Here is a 25,505-nt window from a genome sequence, read left to right on the forward strand (position 1 = left end):
AGAAGTCTAATAAAGCTAAAATATATATATTAAATTTCTAAAAATATTTACATAGTAGAAGGTGATAAAAATTCAAATATAGTCAAAAATTAGGTGCTCACATCTGCCCCTCTTTGCTTGGAAACATGAAGAGTTTTCACGCAAAGACTAGGTGAGCCATGTGACTAATTTTTGACCAAACCGTTATCCAAAAGGAAAAGAAATAAAAGATAGGGTGCAACCGAGTCCTGGTTTTGGACAACCTACATATCCCCGGTTATAGGAGAATCAGGTCACGTGTAGTTCAAGGAGAATGGTGGAATGATGAGTTGAGGAGTCGAGTGGGGTTCTGTCGAGGCTCCGGTCCGCGGTCCTGCTATTATAAAAAAGAAACTAAACAAGCCTATCAGCTATGAGTTACAAGATTCCTATCTATGAGTCTTCTGAAACTTGATCTTGAGTCTTGCCTGGTTCTTCATGCAGACTCTGATCAAAACCTTGATGCTCGCTAGCTGTAGGTGCTAGTTCATTGTTCTATACCTTCTTCTAATCAAAATGGGACTCCAATGCTCGTGGCTTCAATCATGTCTTGAGCATTCCACATCTTTTCAACTGTTTTTGCATTTTGGATTCACCTATTTTTTTCTTTTCTTTTATTCTGAATTGAGACTTCTTCTTTTGGCTATCTCGAACCCTGTGCCTCGAGGTAAAACCTACTCAGACACCAAAACAAATAAACGAACGATATTTTTCTGCCCCAGTTTGCACTAGGAAAATTTCGTGAGTTATTGTAACAAAATTCTAAACTACTTCTTTATTGAAAATAATAAAAGGCGGGGAATGGTATACCCCGAAAAAAAATAGAGACTAGGGAATGGAGACGCTATGTCCAAAATGAAAGAAACTAGGGAGTGAAGACCCTATATTAGAAAAGCAACTAGGGATTGGTGTACCCTGATACTAGTAAGGAAATGTAACCAGGGGTTGGTACCTTGTATTATGAAAAAAAATATAATCAGGGGTTGGTACCCTGTATTACTGAAAAGAATGTAGTCATGGGATGCCGTCCTGTATTACTAAAAGGAAATGTAACCAGGGGATGGCACCCTGTATTATAGAAAAGAAATGTAACCAGGAGTTAGTGCCCTGTATTACTGAAATGAAAATGAATCTTCTAGGCGAAAAGGTTCTACCTGGGTTAAACTGCGAAAAGCGAGCCTGGGCGAAGAGTACTTCTACCTGGAATATGAGCTGGATCCCCCTAGGCGAAAAGTTTCAACTTGGGTTAAGCTACGTAAAACAACCTAAGCGAATAGTACTTCTACCCAGAACTAGTATCTAGATCCCCCTAGGCGAAAATGTTCTACCAGGGTTAAGCTACATAAAACAACCTGAGCGAAGAGTACTTCTACCCGAAACTATGAGCTGGATCCCTCTATGCAAAAAGGTTATACCTGGGTTAAGCTACGAAAAACAACCTGAGCAAAAAGTACTTCTACCCGGAACTATGAGCTGGATCCCCCTAAGCGAAAAGGTTCTACCTGGGTTAAACTACGAAAAACAGCCTGGGCGAAGAGTACTTTTACCCATAACTATGAGATGGATCCCCCTAGGCGAAAAGGTTCTACCTGGGTTAAGCTACGTAAAACAACTTGGGCGAAGAGTACTTCTACCCGGAACTATGAGATAGATCCCCCTAGGTAAAAAGGTTCTACTTGGGTTAAGCTACGTAAAACAACCTGGGTGAAAAGTACTTCTACCCGAAACTATAGATGGATCCCCTAGGCGAAACGGTTCTACCTGGGTTAAGCTACGTAAAATAACCTGGGCAAAGAATACTTCTACCCGGAACTATGAGCTGGATACCCCTAGGCGAAAAGGTTTTACCTGCGTTAATCTACGTAAAATAACCTGGGAGAAGAGTACTTCTACCCGGAACTATGAGTTGGATCCCCCTAGGTGAAACAGTTCTACCTGGGTTAAGCTACGTAAAATAACCTGGGAGAAGAGCACTTCTAGCCGGAACTATGAGCTGGATCCCCCTAGGCGAAAAGGTTCTACCTGGGTTAAGCTACGTAAAATAACCTGAGCGAAGAGTACTTCTACCCGGAACTATGAGTTGGATCCCCCTAGGCGAAAAGGTTGTACCTGGGTTAAGCTACGTAAAATAACCTGGGCAAAGAGTACTTCTACACGGAACTATGAGCTGGATACCCCTAGGCGAAAAGGTTTTACGTGGGTTAAGCTACGAAAAACAAGCTTGGACGAAGAGTATTTCTACCCGGAACTATGAGCTGGATCCCACTAGACGAACAGATTCTACCTGGGTTAAGCTACAAAAAACAACCTGGTTAAAGAGTACCTCTACCCGGAATTATGAGCTGGATCCCCCTAGGCAAAAAGGTTCTACCTGGGTTAAGCTACGAAAAACAAGCCTGGACGAAGAATACTTCTACCCGGAAGTATGAGCTGGATCCCCCTAGGCGACACGGTTCTACCTGGGTTAAGCTACGAAAACCAAGCATGGGCGAAGAGTACTTCTACCCGGAACTATGAGCTGGAAAGATTCTACCTGGGTTAAGCTACGTAAAATAACCCGAGCGAAGAGTACTTCTACCCGGAACTATGAGTTGGATCCCTCTAGGCGAAAAGGTTCTACCTGGGTTGAGCTACGAAAAGTATGCCTGGGCGAAGAGTACTTCTACCCGAAACTATGAGCTGGACCCCCTAGGTGAAAATGTTCTACCTGGGTTAAGCTACGAAAATGAGAGGTATGAACAATAGTGCTGAATGCTAAAAATAAAAAAAAAGTGGAGATTTTGAGGAAACTTACCTTTGGTGACATTCGTCCTTTAGGAATCGCCATTCTGCACTCCTTTATTCCTGCTCCAAATAAAAAAAAAATTGTGATTTTTAAAAATAGTGGTCGGTTTGTGGCCTTGATGTCTTTGGCAGCTTGGATTTGTGTCCATCTTCTTTTGATGATGATTTCAACCTGCCACTAGATGTTTCGTGAATACCATTTGCATTTCTGGCCCCAGAGAACCTTTGACTTTTCAAATTTTACATGACGGTTGGTCGCGTGGGATTTAACCTTTTCAACTTTATTATGCCTTTGTGGCATTTCACTTTAGACTTCTTTCCTCCAAAACTTTCAATTTCAGAGCATTGGGGAACATTTGACTTTTCAAACTTTGCTAAAACGGTTAGCCATTTGGGACTTAACCTATTCAACTTCATTTTGCCTTGTAGGCACTTTAAATTTGATTTTCTCCTTTCGAGAGTTTTTGATTTCAAAGCGTCAACCACTATGGCCAATCGGGGTTGACTTGATGCCCCTTCCAAGGCTGGGTCCTCTTGAATATTAGCTTGTATCAAACGAAAGCCCTGTAAATCAGTCTTGCTATCCTTTCTTTGCCTTAGTTTTGGAACAGAGTTAGACCGAAAGAGATTCAAAGAACAACAAACAATGGAATGGACAATGAATTTAGATAAGAGATATCCCTTTCGGGGGAAGGAAAGAAGGACTTATCTAGAGTATATGCGGACTTCAATGAACATGACATGCCTTTTGGACTGGATACCCGAACTGTGTCCACTGTACGACTCTCAGAAATTCATCACAACTTTTACCTTGAAACCGAGAAACCTTGCCTAGGACTGTGTCAATGCCAATGGGTGTGAGGGTCCTCTTTTCGATCAGTGGCGCCCTTTGCGGGTTTTCACCAACTGACCTCTCTCATTTCTCTTCTCGCCATCACCTTATAGGACTCTTTGTGAGTTTTCACTAACAAGACTCTCATTTTGGTTTCTTTACTCACCATCGCCTTGCAGTGCCCGTGAGGGTTTTCACCAATAAGACTCTCTCATTTTACTTCTCTCATTTTGTTGTATCAGATCCAAGTAATTGTATCCTCCAATTCTTAAATATTCTCGTTGATTGATCGGAAGGACTTGAAAAGGATTTGGGTAAAAAGGATTTGGATTGAATTACAACTTTGGAACCTTTCACGCGAAACCATCGCCGAACCATTGTAACATCTGCCCCAGTTTCAACTTTTGGGGGAATGTGAATTTTTGTTTTGGTGTGACTGAACCCCAGAGAGAGGATGCCTACGTATCCTTTCAGAATCAAGTCAAACGTAGTTCAATGAACTTTGTTTTTGATTTTTTTTTTTTTGTTTTCTTCTACTATTTTTTTTTTAATAACATCTTCAGGTTCCAAAGAGGGTAATCAAAGAAAGGTAACCGACACAAAAGGGTTGGCAAAGGGTTGATGGTGTTTGGATAGCAAGAATAAAATCCTTCGTCATCCCAATCAGAGAACATTAATTCTACATAGAGGGTCAAACATAGTACCTTTTGACTGCATCCACATTGACAGTTGTTTCAGGGATATTTTTTCGATGCTTCCCAGGTACAACACTCTCTTTTGGCAGTACTCTCGTTACAATGTATGGACTTTTCCAATTTGGAGCCAATTTCCCTTTAGCTTCTTCATGAGGTGGGAGGATATGTCTCAGAATTAGTTGTCCTATTTCAAATTTCCCGGGCCGCACTTTCTTGTTATAGACACGGGCCATTCTTTGTTGGTACAACTGCCCGTGGCAAACTGTGGCCAATCGTTTCTCATCAATCAGCGTCAATTGATCCAATCGGTTCTTGACCCAATCTTTATCCTCAATCTCGGTTTCAACAATGATCCGAATAGAGGGAATTTCAACTTTTGTCGATTTCATTTGGACTTCGCTTAGGCCTACTGTTCCAATTCTTTGTTTATTTTCTAATAAGCCTTATCTTCAACTCATTCTGCTTCTTGATTCATTATTTCGAGGTCTGACATCGTTTTAGGATACATGCATGAAGTCCCCAAGCATGTCATGTTATTAAAATCTGCATTAACAGAACTGAAAAGAGAATAAGGAAGGTGACAAGATTAAGAAAAGAGACATTCCTGTACAATAAAATATTAATTTCATTTGATTTGATCTTTTTAATTTTTAAAGATAGAAGGGTTTACATCAGAAAATAAGACAATAAAGTAAAATGTACAGATTACACCCTGAAATAATCCAGACGCAGAAAAGATAGCAAGACCGGCTATCGAGACTCCCATCTAACAGAGAACTTTTCAGGTTTGGCGCCCATTTTTAGGTTACTCTTCTGCCGCGACAATGGCTACTGTGGCTTTCAGTGCTGGATCAAATTCCTCAGCTTCACTGATCATTCCGACTACTGGCCCATTGGTGTGAGTAGGCAGAGGATTGTTCATCATATTAGGGATTTCTTTATCCCTAAGCACTATTGCCTTGACCTCGATGAGGTCTTCCACTGCTCTCTTAAGAGTCCAACAGTCTTCTGTATCATGTCCCACTGCTCCAGAGTGGTATTCACATCTAGGATTAGCCCGGTGCGATGGGGACTCAGGGTTTGGCCGGTTCGGGGCTATTGGCTACAGTAGACCTAGTCTGACTAACTTTTGAACAAGCTCGAGTATGATTCACCAACAGGGGTGAACTGATTCCTTCTGGGGAGGCTCTCTTTTTTTTTGAATTTTTTTTATATCTTGGTTTCTTTTTCTTTCTCTTTTTGTTGTTTTTCGCTCTTTGCTTTTCTCTGTTATCTTTTGTCACTCTTTTCTTTCTTTTTCATTCAATTTTTTTTTCGGTTTACTTTTTTACTCAATTTGTTTATGGCTATTATCGAATTCGATGGAGATTGTCTACGTATCTCATATCCGGTGAGAATCATACCCGCGTAGTTCAAAAGAAGATCAGGAATAGTAAATAAACTAACTCTTTTTTTTTTACTCATATACAAAACAAATCACGAAAGTTTCTAACAAAGAAAAATATTTTTGAATTTTGAATTTTAATTTTTTTTTTTGGGAAATTTTTGAAAGGAAAACTTCTTTAAGAATAAAGAAAATATTTTTGGATTTTGCTTTTTTTAAATATATTTTTTTAATGTTTTTTTTTGGTAATTTTCGAAAGAAAGAAAAAATATATTTTTTTAGATTTTGATTTTTTTTATAGATTTTTTTAAAAGAAAGACTTCTAAATAAGAAAGAAAATATTTGTTTTTTGAATTTCGATTTTTATTTTATTTTTTCCGAAGAAAGACTTTTAAAGAAGAAAAAAAAATATATTTTTGGATTTTGATTTGGTTTTCTTTTTCGAATGAAAGACTTCTAAAAAGAAAGAAAATATTTTTGATTTTTTTATTTGGGATTTTCTAATGAAAGATTTCTAAAGAAGGAATTAAATGAAAATATTTTTGGATTTTTAAAAATTGGGGCCGAAACCGATGAGGTTTGACTCGTATCTCACATCCGGTGAGAATCAGACTCACGTAGTTCGATCAGTTTTGACACAATAGGGGAAACATTATTTTTTTGACTCATTTTGAAATGAATTTTCTTTTTCTCTCTTTTTTTTTTCAAATTTTCGGCAGAGTTTAAGAATTTTTTCAAATAACTGGGTTTTTCAAAACAGAGTGAATTTTCCTTTTCCTACCCCGCTCTTGATTTTTCTTGATTTTTCTCCCATATTCTAGGAGTTGATCAACATGCAATCCCAAACAAATAAATACACAAATAGCACGTAGGATGCATCGGGATAGTCTTTTATTTTTTGGGTACACCTGTCCTAGAAAGACCTAATCCAATGTTGAGTCCCCAAAGTCAAATACACATAATGCAAACAAACGTTCCTACTTGGGATCCAGCATGAGGCTATGTTATTGTATGTTTAAAATCCTGGGGGGTGGGGGTGTTTTAGACCTGGCTTACCCAAGCTGACAGCTCGAGCCGAGGTGGGGGCAAAGTACCAGGAGCACAAAAGTCTATCCGGCCTAGTTACTGATCCAGCCTAGTTTTATTTGGTATGACCTCTAACAGAAAAGTGGGCCACGCGCACGTATGCACCATAAATTTAGAAGACTCAGAAGGGAGGCGTAAAGAGGAATTTTATATAGTTCAAATAATATCAAAGCGGTAAATGAGCGGCAATTAGCACATTAGGCCTGCAAATACAGTAATATCAACAATTAAGAAAGCCAAGCATAGATCACATTACATGCTCGAATTATGAACCCTGAACCAAAGTTTTGGGTTCTTTTCCCCAGCGAAGTCGCCAGAGCCGTCACACCTCTTTTTTTCCCAAAAGATATATGTTTTATGGATTATTGTGGCTAAAGAGTTTTTCCAATTAAAGTGACAAATTTGAGTAGGGATTTATTTATTTACAGAGTCGCCACTTGGAATTGATTTTTTGGGTGTTCCAAGTCACCTTTTATTTGAATCCCTAGTTAAAGGAAGGTTTGACTCTATTATTTTTGGTCTGCGAAAATAAAGTCCGGGTAAAGAATTCTGTTGACCGGGGAGAAGGTGTAAGGCATTCCCCTAGTCCCGTGGTTCTAGCACGATCGCCTTATTGACTACATTTGGCTTGAATTAATTTTGGATAAACTGTGATTTATTAGTTTTCATGCTTTATCTATCCGCTTTTAATTATTAAATTATGGAATTATCTTTGAAACGAATCACGTGTATGAATTCATTTTGTTTATAGTGACAAAATCATGTCACGTGTACGTGCACACAATTAATAGCATTTTTATTATATTTAAGGTTGTTCGCCCAAAGTTGCGTGAATGCATACCTTGATTTTAGTTTTGGGAAACGTAATTATGTCACGCGAATGTGTACATAATCACGATGATTCAATTAATTATGAGTACGCCTAAAGCATTCTAGCGCATTCATGATTTGTTTCTTTCCTAAGTTTGAGATTATTGTGAAGGCCATGAATTATGGAATTACTTGTGGAAGAAGTGTATGATTTTAGATATTTGAATAAATAAACCATCATATACCAATACCCTACAACCCAACAATTGAAACCCAAACTCATTAGGGTCCAAATCTTCCCAACTTTAAAGCAAGTTTGAATACCATATTTCCAAAAACATGATTAATCATATAACATTTAAGGACTAACTTACATTATTATTTATAAAGTTTAAAGGCAAATAAATAAAATCACATGAAATAAGATAAAAAGAACAGAGGGAAGAATAAACCTTTAATGCAAAATTTTCATTTAAATGAGTCTCCAAGAACAGGTACAATAACTCAGACGAACGTCGAACAAGTATAAGCGACGAATAACATCAAACCTAGTGAACGGAGCTCCAACGGAATCCTCGACCTCGACTATTGACTCCACTTTTTGGTGTGTAAAAAGGGATGTTATGAAGTATTTTTATTGGGTTTTGGGTGATGACTTGCTGGAATTTTAGAAAGAAAGATGAAGAAAGAATAACACGAGTAGAAATTCCCTTAGCGTAGAAGAAGAAAAATAATTTCTCTCAATTCCCTCCTCCCTTTTCTCTCTCTCTTTTCTCCTCCCCTATTCTCTCATTTTCACTTCTATTTATAGAAAAAAAATTCGGAATTTTCATATTTTGTTTTAATTATTTTATTATTATTTAAAAAAAAATAATAATAAAAAATTCCCCACTTTCTTTTACTTTTATTTTTTTAATTTTTCACTTTTTTTATTATTATTTTCCACTTATTTTATTTTTCTTTTTTTAATTTTCACTTATTTTACTTTTTTTTTAATTTCCACTTTCTTTTACTTTTTATTTTTAAATTTTCACCTTCCTTTACTTTTATTTTTTAATTTCAACTTTCTTTTACTTTTTATTTTTTAAATTTCCACATTCTTTTTACTTTTAATAGTAATAATTGATCTTTTAAAATTATTTTTAATTTTTACCCTATATAAAAAAAAGTCTAACAAAGCTAAAATATATATATTAAATTTCTAAAAATATTTACATAGTAGAAGGTGAGAAAAATTCAAATATTGTCAAAAATTAAGTGCTCACAAAAAGTGAAACTAAATTTTTAAATTTACACAAAAGAATCCTAACCATTTAATTATTAGCAAACAAGGTAACTTAAAGAATGAGGCAATTCCTATGATTTATATAAAGATATATTTAAAAAAAACATATATATAGATATACTTGTCGCAGCAAGGACGAAACCAAGAAACAAAAGAAGAAATGGAGGATAAACCAGTAGTATAGCCTTTCTTTAATTATCAACCGTTGTACTCTTTCAGTCTTCTACAAAATCAAGATGACTTGTATGAGTGAACGTAGAATAAAAATGATTTGCAAAAGTTTTTTTTAGCTAAGTATGAATAGAGTATATGTATACACGTAAATCCTTTTTTGTATGTACATATAGTTCGAGTTGAGAACAATGGATTCGATTAAACTCACACAATCCGCTCTAAGAGGAGAAGTCACTGTTTTTCTTCTTACTGTAAATCATTTTGCTTGCTTTCAAGAAACCAGTAGTACTTAATTAAGACCTCAGCAGATTTTGACAAAGAATTGTGAAGAGAATGAAAAGCTCTGAAGTCAATAATATCAATCACTAAGACAAAAGGGGTGTATATTCTTGAGGTATATTAAGTATCAACGTCTAAATTAAACTACAACAATGCATTTTACATGAAAGAAAAGAGTACCAATAGAAACACAAAGACAAGACCTTTTATTGTTCTAGACTCTCTGCCTTGATATATTCACCAAATTTTTTACATTTTATTTTAATCTTATCCCGGAAAAAGAAGTACAACTCTGCAATATAGCACTTTACTTCTTAAATATTTAAAGCTTTTAGTCAATTGAGTGAACTCCCATATAGTTCAACAAGATTGAAAGTCCATCTCAATATAAGTTTACTCTTATTTTTGTTCTAAAATTAGTTCAATCCAACTACTATTGTAAGTTCCATGTCACTCAAATTTAACATCTCCTAAGCTTTTGACACTAAGTAGCTGCAGACTAATTAACACGTGCTTTCAGCACTCAGATTGAACACATACACACCACACGTACACACACACACAAATACATATATATACACATAAATCCATACATATAGAGATAGAGTGTGTGTGTGTGAGACTATGTAGAGGGGAGAGAGGACAAAACCGTTTTTATAGGACAAAAAAGAAGAAGCAAGAAGTTGTTTCTTTTTTTCAAACATCCAAATGAACACAGAAAGACTAAAAAAAATAGAACACACAACAAAAAAAACAAAAGCTCGAACTCCAAGCAAGTAGTACCAAAATACTACGAAAGTACAACATAAATTAATATGTACTTTTGTTTAAAAATGGAACAAGAACAGTCTAGAAAAAGCTCGGTCACAACTGGTAATTTCTATTTGTATTACAGTACTCTTACTGTAGATTCTCTATTTGCATTATCCAACCAACTGATTAGACAATAGATATAAGAAAGAAAAAGCTCGGTCACAACCAGTATTTTCAACAAGCACGACTAAATAAAGCATCAAAACATAGTTGCACTACCACAAATCTGGAAACATTGAGGACAATACTCCTACATTCCAGTATTTGAAGGGAGAAAACCAATAGAGAGATCTGTAAAATTGAAGAAATATGTAAATGTAATTTGTATTACAAGTAATATCCAGAGCATAATCACTCACAACAACATTTATGCCTCTAAGGTGTAAATAAAATCTTAACATTAATCATAGTGGTGCCGTTGATCTTGCACACTAAAAACGAAACCCTAGTCTTGGTCGAAGATTAGACGGGGAGAGAGAGAGAAATAAAGAGAGAGAGTACTTGATGAAGACCCGTCGCGGATTTCGCCGGTGCTGTTGAGAGAGAGGCGGGGAGATAGTATAGAGAGAGAGACACACAGAGTGAGAGAGAGAGAGAGTGTGGGAAAAAAGAATTAGAAAAATAAGGGGTTAGGGAGAAAATAACTTAACTTTTCCGGCTACTGTAGTCGCTAAGTACGGTATGCCAATCTTCCGACCACTGTAGTCGGAAACTATATATTATTTAATTTTTTTAATTAAAAAAATTTCGACTACAACTATCGGGACCACTTGGTCAAAAATTGTTTGACTTTACTATCTAATGTTCTGACTATGGTAGTCGGAAAACTCTATGCGCGCAATTTTTCGCTAAACTTTATGATTATATTAGTCGAAAACGTAGTCAGAATAATTCTTAAAAATTAATAAAAAATAAATATGAGGTTTTCGACTACAGTAGTCGGAACATTGCGACTGACATTTTGTAGTCGGAATTTGTAGTCGAAAAAAGGTATTTTCTGGTAGTGATAATGGTTATTCATTTAGTAGTTAGCCAATTTTACATTGTATAAACAAAGTACAAATAGAATAGGCCTCAACTGTTAATAGTTGGCCGGTTAATTTTCATTCTCTCCCCTCGTCTATTCTCTCTGATGAAGAGCACTCTAGAAAACCCTAACCTCCGTTAACAACTTTCCCTCTTTCGATCCATTTTCACTAGTTTGACATGGTATCAGAGAAGGGAATCCGTTAGATCTCGTCTATCTACATCGAGCGGTGTTACCCTTGTGTGATTTCATCCAGTTTTCATCAGGAATCGACTTTCGTCGGAGTTTCGTAATTTTAAGTGATTTTCCAGCAAAACAAACTCTCTACTTCTTTATGTTGCTTCTGTTTTGCGGTGTAGATTGGTTTGAATCCCTCTGATGTTGATTGGAGATTGAGCTTTATGATTTTGTTGAAGCTAGGGTTTTCTCGATTTCTCTCGGAGCTAGGGTTTCCTCGATTTTCATTGCTTCGTTGGAGTTTCTCTACTATATCAAGGCCTTATTTCTTTAAGTTGCGAAGAAGGTTTGTATTTTCATTTCTCTTTTGCATCTGTTGTGTTGTGATTTCAGTGTAAAATGTTTGTTGGTGAGTTAATTGTTGTAATCATGACTGGTTCTACTTCGTCTTTCGCGTACACTCCGGACCCTACATCACCTCTATTTCTTCTATCATCTGATGTACCTGGTATGTCTCCAGTTCCTGTACTATTTTTGGAGAGTGAGTTTGGAGGTTGGAAACGCAATATGATAGTGTCGTTGTCTGTTAGGAACAAAATTACTTTTATTGATGGTTCATGTCGTAAACCTGTTGTAACTTCCCCTTATTATAAGCAATGTGACCGTTGTAATAATATGGTGATATCATGGCTAACAAGCTCGTTATCACAAGATATAGCTGAAAGTGTCCAATACTCTGAGATAGCTGAAAGTATATGAAAATAATTGAATAATAGGTATGGTAGTGTAAATGGGACCAAAGTCTTTGAACTAAAAAGGGAGCTTGGCTCTACCTATTAAGGATCCTTTGATATTGCTTCATATTTTACCAAACTTAAGAGAATCTGGGATGAATTGGTGGTAATGTGCAGTAGTGATGCAAATTCTTATAATTGTGTTGCTAAAGAGGGTCTCCAGAAGGAGAAAGAGGAGGACAAAGTCCATCAGTTCCTCATGGGACTGAATGAGGTTTATGTTGGTGTGAGAAGCAATCTGTTGATGATGCAACCTCTACCATCCCTTGATAATGTATATAATATTATTTTTCAAGATGAAAAGCAAATACAAGTCAATCCACCTCCTCAATTTACCTCTAAAGCAACCTCCTTCAATATGAATTCTCCTAATAAACCTACTCAACCCCAACTGAATGTGCAATTACAGGGGCAACAGAGACAGTTTACTCAAAGAGTGAACTTTGATAATTAGTCTGGGGCCTCTAATCTCTTATGCAAGTATTGTAAGAAGCCTGGACACCTAATTGATAAGTGTAATTACAAGTTTCATGGAGTTCCTACTAATTTCAAGTTTACCGAGGACAGAAAGGCAGCTCCTAATATGGTGACACACTCTGATTTCTCTGCTTCTGAATGCACTTCTTCCAATCAAATCTCTATTGTGCATGTTGTTGAACATGCTTCTGTGGTGCCTGGACTGACAAAACAACAATATTCTCAACTGCTTTCCTTATTGCAGCAATCTCATGTCTCTGATCCTGCACCTCAACTCAATGTCATGAGTTCTACCAACTTTGCCGGTACTCTATTGCCTAAGAATGTAGTATATAATTTTAATTCTACTTTGCTAAACCAATCTGATTACTTTACTTGGATAATTGATTCTGGTACTTCTGACCATATGACTTCTAATAAAGACTATCTCATTATATCACACCCTTACCTATTCCTTTCCTAGTGTCTCTTCCAAATGGATATAAAGTGAAAGTTACCTTGCACAGGTTCCTTTGTTTTGACTGATTTTATAATTCTTTAAAATGTCCTTTATCTGCCATATTTTAAGCACAATCTTATCTCTGTACACAAACTGATAGATCAGTTTGCTTGCATGTTCAGTTTACCAGACTTTCATGTCTAATACAGAACCCTTCTCTGAAGAAGCCTCTGGATCTTGGTAAACTGGACAATGGGTTGTACAAATTTGTGTGGAAAAAGCTTTCTCAATCTCAAGTTACTTTGTCAACTGCCTGCAACAACTTGTTATTTTTGTGTGCTTCTGATCATCTTTCTTGTACTGTAAATATTATTTTCCCCTATTGTAATAAAGCTTTTGTGAATAAAATGGACATTGTTTGGCATCACAAACTTGAACATGTTCCTTTCATTAAAATGAAAAGCATTTATAAAATTTCTTCTAATATTTCCTCCACGCATTCTTTTCCATGTACTATTTGTCTTATGGCTTGAAAAACTAGAATATCATTTCCTGATAGTTCTATTCATAGTTCTAAGCCTTTCCAACTTGTTCATATTGACATTAGGGAACCATTGTAAGCATTTAATTTTTATTAGATTTAAATCCATAAAATAATTTGGATCATATTAAATTCAAGACACTGGTCCAAACAAATATTGTGGCTAGTAAAGTGAGCTAATTATTTAAATCTAATATATATGTGTTGGGCTAGTCCATTTAATTGAACTAAAACTTAAATGATAAGCCACTTTATTAGTCCAAGGTCCAAATGTTTATTAGCCCATCTTAAAACCCAGGCTCATTCCACGTGTCAAGTGATGTGGCGATCCAAGTCAAAGGAACGAGCCAACAAAATCATGCCACGTGTCAAATGATGTGGCAATCCAAGTCAAATAAATGAGCCAATAAAATTATGCCATGTGTCAAAAAAGGGTGGCATCTCAAGTCAAATCAATAACCAGTAGAGTTGTGCCAAGTGTCTAGATGGTATTGGTCAGTTCAAACGGACCAATCAAATTGCAGAACAAGACCACTCTTTACAACTATTGATGTCTAGCTATAATTATATATTTTTAGTGCATTAATTACCTTACATTTTAGTATTCTAATGCTAAATTGTACTATGTTTGTGCTTAATTGAGTTTATTTTATATGTAGGTACTTTGGAGGTGAAATTGGGAGCAAAGTAGAGATTTTATTTGTATTGTATACATTACAAGAATGAATTCATGATTATTTAATTATTGGATATATAATGATTAAAGTTTAATATTACAAAAGAAGACAAAAGAAACAATTGCAAAGAAATGAAAAGTTTAGTAGAAGAATGAGAAACGAAGCAGATTGAAAAGTTAGGCAATTAAAAGATTTGAATTGATTAAAGTTTGCTGGTAAGGAGTTCAAAATTATATACACGTTTTGGAGAAAATGGAGGCATGGACACTTGGAGAAAATGGAAGACGTGAGATATGCAGCTAAAAAGAATAGTTAGGCAAGCATCAAATTGACTTAACCAGCAAATTGGAAAACCTTGCGACGCAATGGAATTCCTTCGCGTTACATGGTGCGACGCTTCATCCATCGCAGGGTTCTGCCTCGCGTTATAAGCTGCGACCCACCTTTTCGAGTTCGATGCAATTTTGAATCCTTTTTGGTCTTGGACTTCGTTATTTGGCCTAGGCTTATTTCTACACCTATAAATAGTCATTAAACAAAATGTTTACAGAACTTTTGACCAAGGGAGAGCACGGAGCCGCCGTGGAGGCCGGGTTTCATCTTTTCTTCCACCAAAATTAGTAATTTTTATGTTTCTTTGTATGATTTGTTGTTTTGCTATCATGTCTATGTGGAGCTAAATTTTACGTTCTAGGGTTGTGGTTCTTTCATGACTATTGTTATTCGGATATTGATTTTGTCTTCTTGATTTATCATATTGGTTTATTTATTCAATCTTGTGCGTAATTATTTAATTGCTTGATCACCAATTGAATACTATCTACGAATCTAGAATTGAATTCGAAAGTGAGAATTCTAGATTGCATATAGGATTGAGTAGAACAAGTTCTTGAACTCGGGCATCGGGGAACGGATTCGTGGTTAGGATAGACATATACCTAATTGCCTTGCTTGGTTGATTTACAGCAATTATAAATGCGTTTTTGTTGATTCTAACTCCATAGACATATAGGCGTTAGGTTAGCTTGAATAGGCGAGTAAGAACTCGACAGATTCTTATGAGCAATATTAACCCTGTCAACCTATAAGCTAGATAAATTAGTCGGTCAATTCAATTAAAGAATACAATAGGATTGAAATAGCCCATAACCCTAGATCGTTTTTATTACATTGATATCATAAAAATCTGCTCTTTCTCTGTTCAAAGTTTATTATTTATATTTTTTATTTAATTAGTTTAGAATCAAATATTTTTAGGTTTAATTCTTGTTTAGATAATTAGGATAGTCTAATTTAGTTAAAATTTAATCATAAGTCCTCGTGGGTTCGACATCCGACTTTTAGTCACTTTATTACTTGACGACCGCGTATACTTGCGTGTGCGTTTGGCCGCAACAAGTTTTTGGAGAAATTAGCTATTTTTCTAGATTAGACATTTTTTTTATCTATTCATTTTTTTTAGTTTAGTTAGTATTTGTTATTTATTTTAACATGGCATCTTGGAATGAAAATTATTCGAATGATGGTTATTCTTATTTTGATGATCCTTGTCCATATTGTGGAGGACCCCACTGGTGGAAAAATTATCAGAATATTCCCGGGACCGATTTGTGCGCACCATATCAATCCTTTGAGTGGAATATTTGTAATATGTGTGGTGGTTAAGATGGCCATTGGGATGATTGTCCTAATCCTGTTCATCTTTCTCTGAGCCCTTATTATGATCTTTCTAATGATGTTTCTGAGTTTGATAGGGGCAATGAAGTGCAGGATATGGAACCTGATGCATATATTAGGGATATTCTGAGGCAAGTAGCAAAGCAACATGATGAACTCAAAAAAGATATGAAAAGAATGAGGGCAGCAATCACAAGAATGAAGGCCAATATGGAAGAATTGAATGAAGAGAGCGAGTACCAGCAATAAAATAATTTTGAAAAAGTGGAGATTTTGAGCTATATGTCGCTGGTGGAACAATCCGAAAGAGTAGAAATATATGAGGCTCAACGTGAGGAAATTACAAATGAGATGAGATACTTTATAGAAGGAAGAGCCAAATTGGGACAAGAGATCGATAAATTTGGCACTACTATTCACGACTTAGAGGCTCAATTGAATACAAAGGTTGATGCGTCTAACGCCCAACAAAACAGTAATGAGTTGTGTAAAGCTGAAAATGAGCTTATACGCCAAATTGAGGAGCTAAAAGTGGAGAGCCAATCACTCGAGCATATTTTTATTGATGATGCCCATGTTGAGAAAAGTACACTAGAGCCATGTGAGGAAGTAGATAATATTATATTTGAAGATTCTTGTGTATGTAAATATGAGGATATAAAGAGTAATACAATTCTAGAGTTAGGGCGTATTGGTCCTCATTCCAATCATTTTTCCACATTGTGTTTAGATAGTAAGATAGTAATCAAGCCATCTAAGCCTATGGGGGAGTCAAAGAGTGAGGATGAGAGTGCTTGTATTCTTGAATTTATCATGCCAAAAAGCAAAAAATACATTCCTCATCTAAAGGTCGAGAAGTGTAGAGTGAAAAATTTATTACTTGGCCTGGTTATCATTGTAGCCCCACTACTGGAGCATAGACGCAAACTGGATGCCATGTTAGGGGCTCATCATTGTAGTACTCATTCTTAAGTGTAGTAGCTTTTGTGAAGAAAAACAAAACGAAAAAAGTAGAAAAATTGGACTTTTCCCGACGATTGATCTCCTAGACAGTTTTCTTGAGGGATTAAAGTCTAAACAAAAATCCAAAAATATGTATTTTAGCTTTCTTTAGGTAGTAATAATCCCCTGTGATTTTTCTTTGTACCTTGGTTCTTTTTCATGGGATGTAGTTTGAACCGGGTAGGTTTTTTTTTCTTTCCGAGTAGATTAGGAATTTAGAAAATAAAAGGAGGAAGAATGATGAACCTAAGCGCCCTTGTCTTGTTTCATAGTAGCATATTTATTCTTTGGCATGTGTAGTATCTCCCCTATATTTTGATATTAATCTTGATGCTTGTTAAATTGGATAGCATATTTTGTGGCGCCTATGTCTCGTTTACATGACTTATGTTCACCTTGTGTTTAATACTTAATATCTCGTGGCTCCGTGAATACTTGCATTGCAGGAGAGTCGGAATATGATCGTCCTTAGTGAGTCATGTGCCATGTGTGGTGAGGTTTTTGTGTTGTCCATGTATTGTACTTGTGTCTAGAACTTGCCCGGTATGTGAGTTGAAGCGAAATTTGAGGTGATGCTCGGTTTGAAAAATAATTTTAGGCTTTCTTTGATCTTTTTGAGCTTATTGCTTATCACAAATAAAATCTATCTCTAGTTAACCATTTTGAGCCTATTGAGTTTTATTTGGTACCCACATTACAAGCCTATACCCTTTTTATTCTTAATTGACATTGTTTTGATCCTTTTACCCCTTAAAGCACTTTAATTGTTAGATGAGTGCTAAAAGAAGTAAGAAGGGACTAAGTGTGGAGTGACTTTTGAGAGGAACCAATGAAAGAAAGAAGGGTGCACTTATTTTGTAAAATAATACACCACTAGCGGAAATTGAAAAAAAAAAAAAGAAGAGAAAATCTGAAAAAAGAAAGAAAGAAAAATATAGATGAATAAATTGTTGTCTTGTTCGTGCTAGTGGGTATGAATTAAAGTAGTGCTTAAAGAAAGAGAAAATATTGTTGGGGTGATATTATTTGTGAAATTGAAGTGGTGTTGAAGAATTTGCGCTTAAGTTATTTGATGATGTGTTAAAGTGCTTAGGAGGGTGAGTCACTATTCCTTAAATATATCCTACCCGTCCCTTAGCCCACATTACAACCATGAAAAAGTCCTAATTGATTTTAGATCGAGCGAGCTTACATTAGTAGAGATTTACATTAAGGGCAAGCCTATGGTACCAATTGCATGCATGTGACTTCTTTGTGAGAGTGAGCAATTTTTTTTGATATATGTGAGTCATTAAAATATATTTGATCATGAGATTCGAATGTGTGGATTGAACTTGCTCTCTTGTTCTTGTTGTGAGGGCACATGGTTTTACGAGGGATAGGTAACATTATTAGACTTCTCTATGATGTTAGGTGTTCAAGCCATGAGTGCATTGTGATTTTGAGTTGATTTTTGAGGCCTGGATTGTTGTGAGCAAGTTGTCTTTGTTTGAATATTTTTGAAGAATGATATAAGTAAAGGGAAGTGTATGTGATTGCATATGCTAGTGTTTAATTATTGCTATCAACCATGGTCATTTGTGTAGAGTGCTCAAAGATAGAGTAATTTGTTTGTTGACTCGAGGACGAGCAACGTTTAAGTGTGGGGTAGTGATGTCTAGCTATAATTATATATTTTTAGTGCATTAATTACCTTATATTTTAGTATTCTAATGCTAAATTGTACTATGTTTGTGTTTAATTGAGTTTATTTTATATGTAGGTACTTTGGCGGTGAAATTGGGAGCAAAGTAGAGATTTTATTTGTATTTTATACATTACAAGAATGAATTCATGATTATTTAATTATTGGATATATAATGATTAAAGTTTAATATTACAAAAGAAGACAAAAAAAACAATTGCAAAGAAATGAAAAGTTTAGTAGAAGAATGAGAAACGAAGCAGATTGAAAAGTTAGGCAATTAAAAGATTTGAATTGATTAAAGTTTGCTGGTAAGGAGTTCAAAATTACATACACGTTTTGGAGAAAATGGAGGCATGGACACTTGGAGAACATGGAAGACGTGAGATATGCAGCTAAAAAGAATAGTTAGGCAAGCATCAAATTGACTTAACCAGCAAATTGGAAAACCTTGCGACGCAATGGAATTCCTTTGCGTTACACGGTGCGACGCTTCATCCATCGCGGGGTTCTGCCTCGCGTTATAAGCTGCGACCCACCTTTCCGAGTTCGACGCAATTTTGAATCCTTTTTGGTCTTGGACTTCGTTATTTGGCCTAGGCTTATTTCTACACCTATAAATAGTCATTAAACAAAATGTTTACAGAACTTTTGACCAAGGGAGAGCATGGAGCCGCCGTGGAGGCCGGGTTTCATCTTTTCTTCCACCAAAATTAGTAATTTTTATGTTTCTTTGTATGATTTGTTGTTTTGCTATCATGTCTATGTGGAGCTAAATTTCACGTTCTAGGGTTGTGGTTCTTTTATGACTATTGTTATTCGGATATTGATTTTGTCTTCTTGATTTATCATATTGGTTTTTTTATTCAATCTTGTGCGTAATTATTTAATTGCTTGATCACCAATTGAATACTATCTACGAATCTAAAATTGAATTCGAAAGTGGAAATTCTAGATTGCATATAGGATTGAGTAGAGCAAGTTCTTGAACTCGGGCATCGGGGAACAGATTCGTGGTTAGGATAGACATATACCTAATTGCCTTGCTTGGTTGATTTACAGCAATTATAAATGCGTTTTTGTTGATTCTAACTCCATAGACATATAGGCGTTAGGTTAGCTTGAATAGGCGAGTAAGAACTCGACAGATTCTTATGAGCAATATTAACCCTGTCAACCTATAAGCTAGATAAATTAGTCGGTCAATTCAATTAAAGAATACAATAGGATTGTTAGATAGCCCATAACCCTAGATCGTTTTCATTACATTGATATCATAAAAATTTGCTCTTTCTCTGTTCAAAGTTCATTATTTATATTTTTTATTTAATTAGTTTAGAATCAAATATTTTTAGGTTTAATTCTTGTTTAGATAATTAGGATAGTCTAATTTAGTTAAAATTTAATCATAAGTCCTCGTGGGTTCGACATCCGACTTTTAGTCACTTTATTACTTGACGACCGCGTATACTTGCGTGTGCGTTTGGCCGCAACAAGTTTTCATAAAGTTAGAAGATACCAAAAGTGATAACAAGAAGCAAGCAGAGAGCTTGTGGATCAAACACTACATATTCCTCTATAAGCTACAAGTTCAAGCACTCAAGCTATAAGTGCAAGTTCAAGTTCAATATTAAGAATGAAGCCAAATCAAATACCAAGGCGTTCAAGATCAAATTACTTGTTCTTGATCAAATTCAAATTCAAGTTCAAGAAGGAGAGTCAAGACCAAACTTTATAAGCTCTTAAATCAAATCAAAGTCAAGCTCGTTAAGATACTTTATATTCTTGAAGAATTAGAGGAATACCATAGAGATTGTAACACTCAATATTGATTGAAATCAAATATTATTTTTGTTGCACAATTTTCAAGTCTTGATTATTTATTTTCTCGACGCAAAAAATTGTTGTTACAAATTTCTGGCACGCCCAATGGGACAATCTCTACCTCTCATCTCTTCAATTCCCAAATTTCAAGAACACTGAAATGGCTCCTAAGAAGATCAACTTCAAACTCACTACTGCTAAGGCTACAAATTCCAAGTTTTCCTCTGATGTTGAAAACTTGTTGGATGCTACTATGGAAAGCGTATGACCTGTCACTAGGACCAGCAAACTTTCTAGGACAACACGCATTTCAAATACCGTCTGCATCTGTTGCTATCTTTGATTTCCGATCCTCAAAGTGGGCAAGATCCTTTTCAACTGAATTGGAAGAAGGAGCGAACATTGCTGAAATTATTGAAAATACATTGGCTCTACTTAGCCAATCTAGATTTAAGAATATCATCACACAAGATGATGATGATGTCTTGATCACTGGATCTGCTCCAATCACTCCACGTGATTTGTTCCACTCAAAGTATGGTGTAAGCGAAAATCCATGTTTTGCTCCACTATCCACGACCGTTATCCAAGCAATGGTGACTAACACTTCAACTGTTGATAAACAACTCACAAATTTAACAAAGTTAATTGAGGGGTTAACAAAGCATATGAAACATCAAGATAATCAAATTTTCAAGCTAACAGATAGAGTTGAAAGCATGATGGAGGGAGATTTAAGTCATGCACCTGAAAAGCTCCCTATGATGCAAGATAAAGGAGACTCATCTGCAAGGTAGACAACGATTCCTAAAGAACTTCAGATTTCATCTGATGGGGTTATTCCTATTGACTAATTGAAAAACTTCATCATAGGAACCATGAAAGATAAGTACGATATTGCTGCCAAGTCTTTTCTCGCATATGCGAAGTCATACACTGCGAGAATTGATTTGAAGATGCCTGCAGGTTATCAACCCCCAAAATTTCAACAATTTTATGGTAAAGGAAATCCAAAGCAACACATTGCACACTTTGTCAAAACTTGTAATAATACTGGAACCTATGAAGATTATCTTGTCAAGCAGTTTGACCGTTCCTTCAAGAAAAATGCTTTTGATTGATACACTGATCTCGAAGCTGGTTTCATTGATAGCTGGGAGCAACTTGAACATGAATTTCTCAATTGTTTCTATAGATAAGGCGCACTATAAGTATGGTTGAACTCACAAACACGCATCAATGGAAGGATGGACCAGTTGTTGATTTCATCAATAGATGGAGGAATACAAGCCTCAACAGCAAAGACAAACTTAGTGAAGCTTCTAGAATATAAATGTGTATCCAAGAAATGCATTGGGGACTTTGCTACATCCTACAGGGTATCAAACCTAAGTCCTTTGAAGAATTGGATATACGTGCTCATGATATGGAGTTAAGTATGTCTTTAAATGGAAATCAAGGGCCACCTCTTTATGAACCGCGCAAAGCGAAGGATAAATAAGGAATAAAGAAAGGAGGCAAGCCAAATTCTGAGAGCAATGAATCAATGAATGTTAATGTATTGCCATTAAAAGTCATTACAAAAGTGAGTATGAAGCAAAGTGTGAAGACAACGTCCTTACAGGATAAAGCTGACCAAAAGTTAACTCTAAAGGAAATGCAAGCGAAAGAATATCCATTCTTGGACTCTGATGTTCCATCAATTTTTCAAGAACTCCTTAATTTGAAACTCATTGAGTTACCTAAAATGAAGCGGTCAGACGAAGCTAGAAGGACTAACCTTCCAAATTATTGCAAGTACCATCGGTTGATTGGCCACCCTATTGAAAAGTGCTTTATCTTCAAGGAGAAAGTCATGGACTTGGCTGCTGAAGGAAAAATATTGCTCGAGGATGAGAAGGAAAGTTCGAATCAAGTCTCTGTCGCTTTTGGTTCACTTGATCCCATTGTCCTTTGCAATTTTGTCGAAGTACATGAATGTGATGGCATCCAATCTGCATCATCATGAAATATGATTAAATTTGGTGACTTTGAACCTATCGATGTGAGCAAACCATTGCTTCTCCCTATAGTGAATAAACTAATAGTGGAGGAAAGATCTCAAGAGGAAAGTGAATCATGTGATGGTCAAACTGATCATGAAGGTTGGATTCTTGTGACTCGGTGGAGACGCTGCAAGACAAGTTCACAGAGGGATTCAAGTAAGAAATTGACTAGGGGGAAATGGTGAAAAGTCCCAAGAAGAAAATGATAAATAAGTATTGAAAGAAAAGAAAAATGGAGGAGAATTACTATCAAAGGCTACGTCGTCTAGTGACATTGGATGAATTCCTGCCAAGTTGGTTATGCCCGCAAGCTTACTGTGAATATATCAAGGCCTCATGTTGTAATGTAGATAAAAAAGAGACAAAGAAGGAAGATCCATCATTGCTACCACCTCCCTTGCCTGAAAAACTCATTGAGAATTCTGAAGAAGTGGACATTTGTGATGCATAAATCACATTTACTAATGATGATCTTTTGCTTGGTGAAATACACCATAATCGTCCCTTATTTATGATTGGCTTTGTGCGGGAACAGAGAATAAGTAGAACTTTGATCGATGATGGATCTGGCGTTAATATTCTCCCAATTCGTATTGTCAAAGAGCTTGGCATACCGATGGATGAACTATGTGAAATTTGTTTGATGATTTAAGGGTTCAATCAATGGGGTAAAAGAGCTATAAGGTCCATCAAATTAGAAATCAATATGGGAGATATGCGTTTGAGCGCATGGATGGACATGATCGATGCAAAGACCTCATTTAATATCTTATTAGGAAGTCCATGGATATACGAGAATAAAGTGGTTTCATCCATCTACCATCAATGCTTGAAGTACTATGAAGATTGGGTCGAAAAGAAGATAGTTGCTGATGATAAGTCCTTTACCAAGGCTGAATCATACTTTGCTGATGCAAAATTCTACTTAAATAATTATGTCTCAAAGGAGGTTAAGGTTGATGATGTGACGCCGACCAAAATTACTGCAAAGAAGGTTTATGTCACAACTAGCAAGGCAAAGGTTACGGTTGAAAAAACATCAAGTGCTTTATGATAGAAATAATACAAATGAGACATCTTCAAGTAAGAAAGTGACTCCCATTCTTCGCTATGTCCCAAAGGTAACGAAGGATGAAGATCTATCTTCTGAACTACAAGGTAATATGTTAGGAGGCTTGACCCTTCTTGTCAAAGAAATTAATGCAATTAAGTCGTCCACAAAGTTGCTTAAAGGGTTTGTCAAATCATCAAACCCCAATTCGCTTCTAAATCTAGCATTTCCTGCAAAGCGCACATATGAGGGCTTTGACCCAAATGCCTACAAGTTGTTAGCTAAAGATGGATATGATCCCAATAAACCATCCAAGTTGGGAAAGATCCCACATGAAGCTTCAAACCCTACTCAAAAGATGATGATGGAGAAAGGGCACCCACTGCAGCAATCACGTGAAGGTTTGGGTTAAAAACAACCCCTGCTAATCCGTATCTCCATTAAAAAGCAAGTTGCAATTACATTACTGCTAAAGAAGTGTGTACAATACTTAATGAGAAGCCTTCTGTGTTTGATCGATTTACGAAACCAAGGACCTCAGTTTTTGATAGGTTGGGACCAACTGAAGAAGGAAAACAAGCGTCATGGAAGTAATATAAGGATTAGAGCACCTATCTTTGCTAAAAAAGGAGATTTTGACCACAGACTGTCCAAGTTTGATTCCTTCTAGAATGAGGCGAGAGACGAAACTTGTAGTTTTGTGTAGAGAGGTCCTCAAAGCAAAGGCTCATACTATAGTCCACACTAAAGAACGGTAGGAAGATGAAGAAAGTGTGGCGTCATCATATCATATCACCATTCATGACGAATAAAATGCTTCATCTTATACGGAAGTCGAGGAAAAGTACCTTGATATTCATGTATGTCATCATATATCTTTCAATAATGGTGATCCTCAAGAGGATGAAGACACTAAATATGCACCACCTTAGCTTGAAGAAGGGGTGAAGACAACGGTTGATGCACTAAAAGAAGTCAATCTCGGAACGGTTGAAGATCCAAGGCCCACATATGTAAGTGCCTCTCTAACTGGTGATGAAGAAGCAAATATATTGAGCTACATAAGGAGTTCAAAAATATATTTGCTTGGAGCTACAAAGAGATGTCAGATTTAGACCCTAAGGTGTTCATTCATCATATTGCTGAACGAGGTGCTCGTCCCGTGAAGCAAGCACAACATCGCTTCAGACCTGAACTGGTTCCCTTGATTGAAACCGAAGTTCACAAGCTTATTGAGGATGGTTTTGTTCGTGAAGTTAAATATCCTACATGGATTTAGAGCATCATCCCTGTAAAAAAGAAGAATGGGCAAATTCGAGTTTATGTTGACTTTAGGGACCTAAACAACGCTTGTCCTAAGGATGACTTTCCTCTTCCCATCTCAGAGCTCATGATTGATGCCACGACTGGATATGAGGTGATGTCTTTCATGGATGGTTCGTTTAGATATAATCAAATTCACATGACACCGAAGGATGAAGAACTTACTGACTTTCGAACCCCCAAAGGTATATATTACTACAAGGTAATGCCTTTTGGTTTAAAAAATATTGGCGTTACATATCAATGTGCCATGCAAAACATTTTTGACGACATGCTTCACAAAAACGTGGAGTGTTATATTGACCATTCGTGGTAAAGTAAAGGAAGAGAGATGATCATTTACACGATTTGAGGGTCGTATTCGAACGACTTTGGAGAGACCAACTCAGAATGAATCCGTTGAAATGCGTCTTTGGGGTTACTTCTGGAAAGTTTCTCGATTTTATTGTTCGACATCAAGGTATCAAAATTGATCATGCTAAGGTGGATGCTATCTTGAAAATGCCTGAGCCTAAGGATATTCATGAATTAAAAATCTTACAAGGTAAGTTGGCATATCTTAGATAATCCTATATGATGAAGCCTCCAATGCTGGTGGCCCCCCATA

General features: G+C 36.2%; 2 protein-coding genes across 2 annotated transcripts; one reads left to right on the forward strand and one right to left on the reverse strand.

The window, feature by feature from the left end:
- Window positions 1–4,325: 4,325 nt before the first annotated feature.
- On the reverse strand, window positions 4,326–4,718 carry LOC138900556 (uncharacterized). The gene has a single exon (XM_070187600.1). The coding sequence runs from the start codon at window positions 4,716–4,718 to the stop codon at window positions 4,326–4,328; it is 393 nt and encodes a 130-aa protein (XP_070043701.1).
- A 435-nt stretch (window positions 4,719–5,153) lies between these two features.
- On the forward strand, window positions 5,154–12,612 carry LOC138900565 (uncharacterized). Its single transcript, XM_070187653.1, has 3 exons — window positions 5,154–5,225; window positions 11,758–12,115; window positions 12,206–12,612. The coding sequence occupies exons 1-3, from the start codon at window positions 5,154–5,156 to the stop codon at window positions 12,610–12,612; spliced, it is 837 nt and encodes a 278-aa protein (XP_070043754.1).
- Window positions 12,613–25,505: the final 12,893 nt, after the last annotated feature.

This window comes from Nicotiana tomentosiformis, chromosome 1, assembly GCF_000390325.3.
Source record: "Nicotiana tomentosiformis chromosome 1, ASM39032v3, whole genome shotgun sequence".
Classification (NCBI taxonomy): Eukaryota; Viridiplantae; Streptophyta; class Magnoliopsida; order Solanales; family Solanaceae; genus Nicotiana; species Nicotiana tomentosiformis.

What these genes read in the sequence shown, in the direction of transcription:
- LOC138900556 (XM_070187600.1), bottom strand. Translation starts at nt 4,718, where the DNA reads ATGAAATCGACAAAAGTTGAAATTCCCTCTATTCGGATCATTGTTGAA.
- LOC138900565 (XM_070187653.1), top strand. Translation starts at nt 5,154, where the DNA reads ATGGCTACTGTGGCTTTCAGTGCTGGATCAAATTCCTCAGCTTCACTG. An exon ending in TTCCGACTACTGGCCCATTG is followed by an intron (nt 5,226 to 11,757) that starts GTGTGAGTAGGC and finishes TTGTGATTTCAG; the next exon opens with TGTAAAATGTTTGTTGGTGA. An exon ending in ATACTCTGAGATAGCTGAAA is followed by an intron (nt 12,116 to 12,205) that starts GTATATGAAAAT and finishes CTACCTATTAAG; the next exon opens with GATCCTTTGATATTGCTTCA.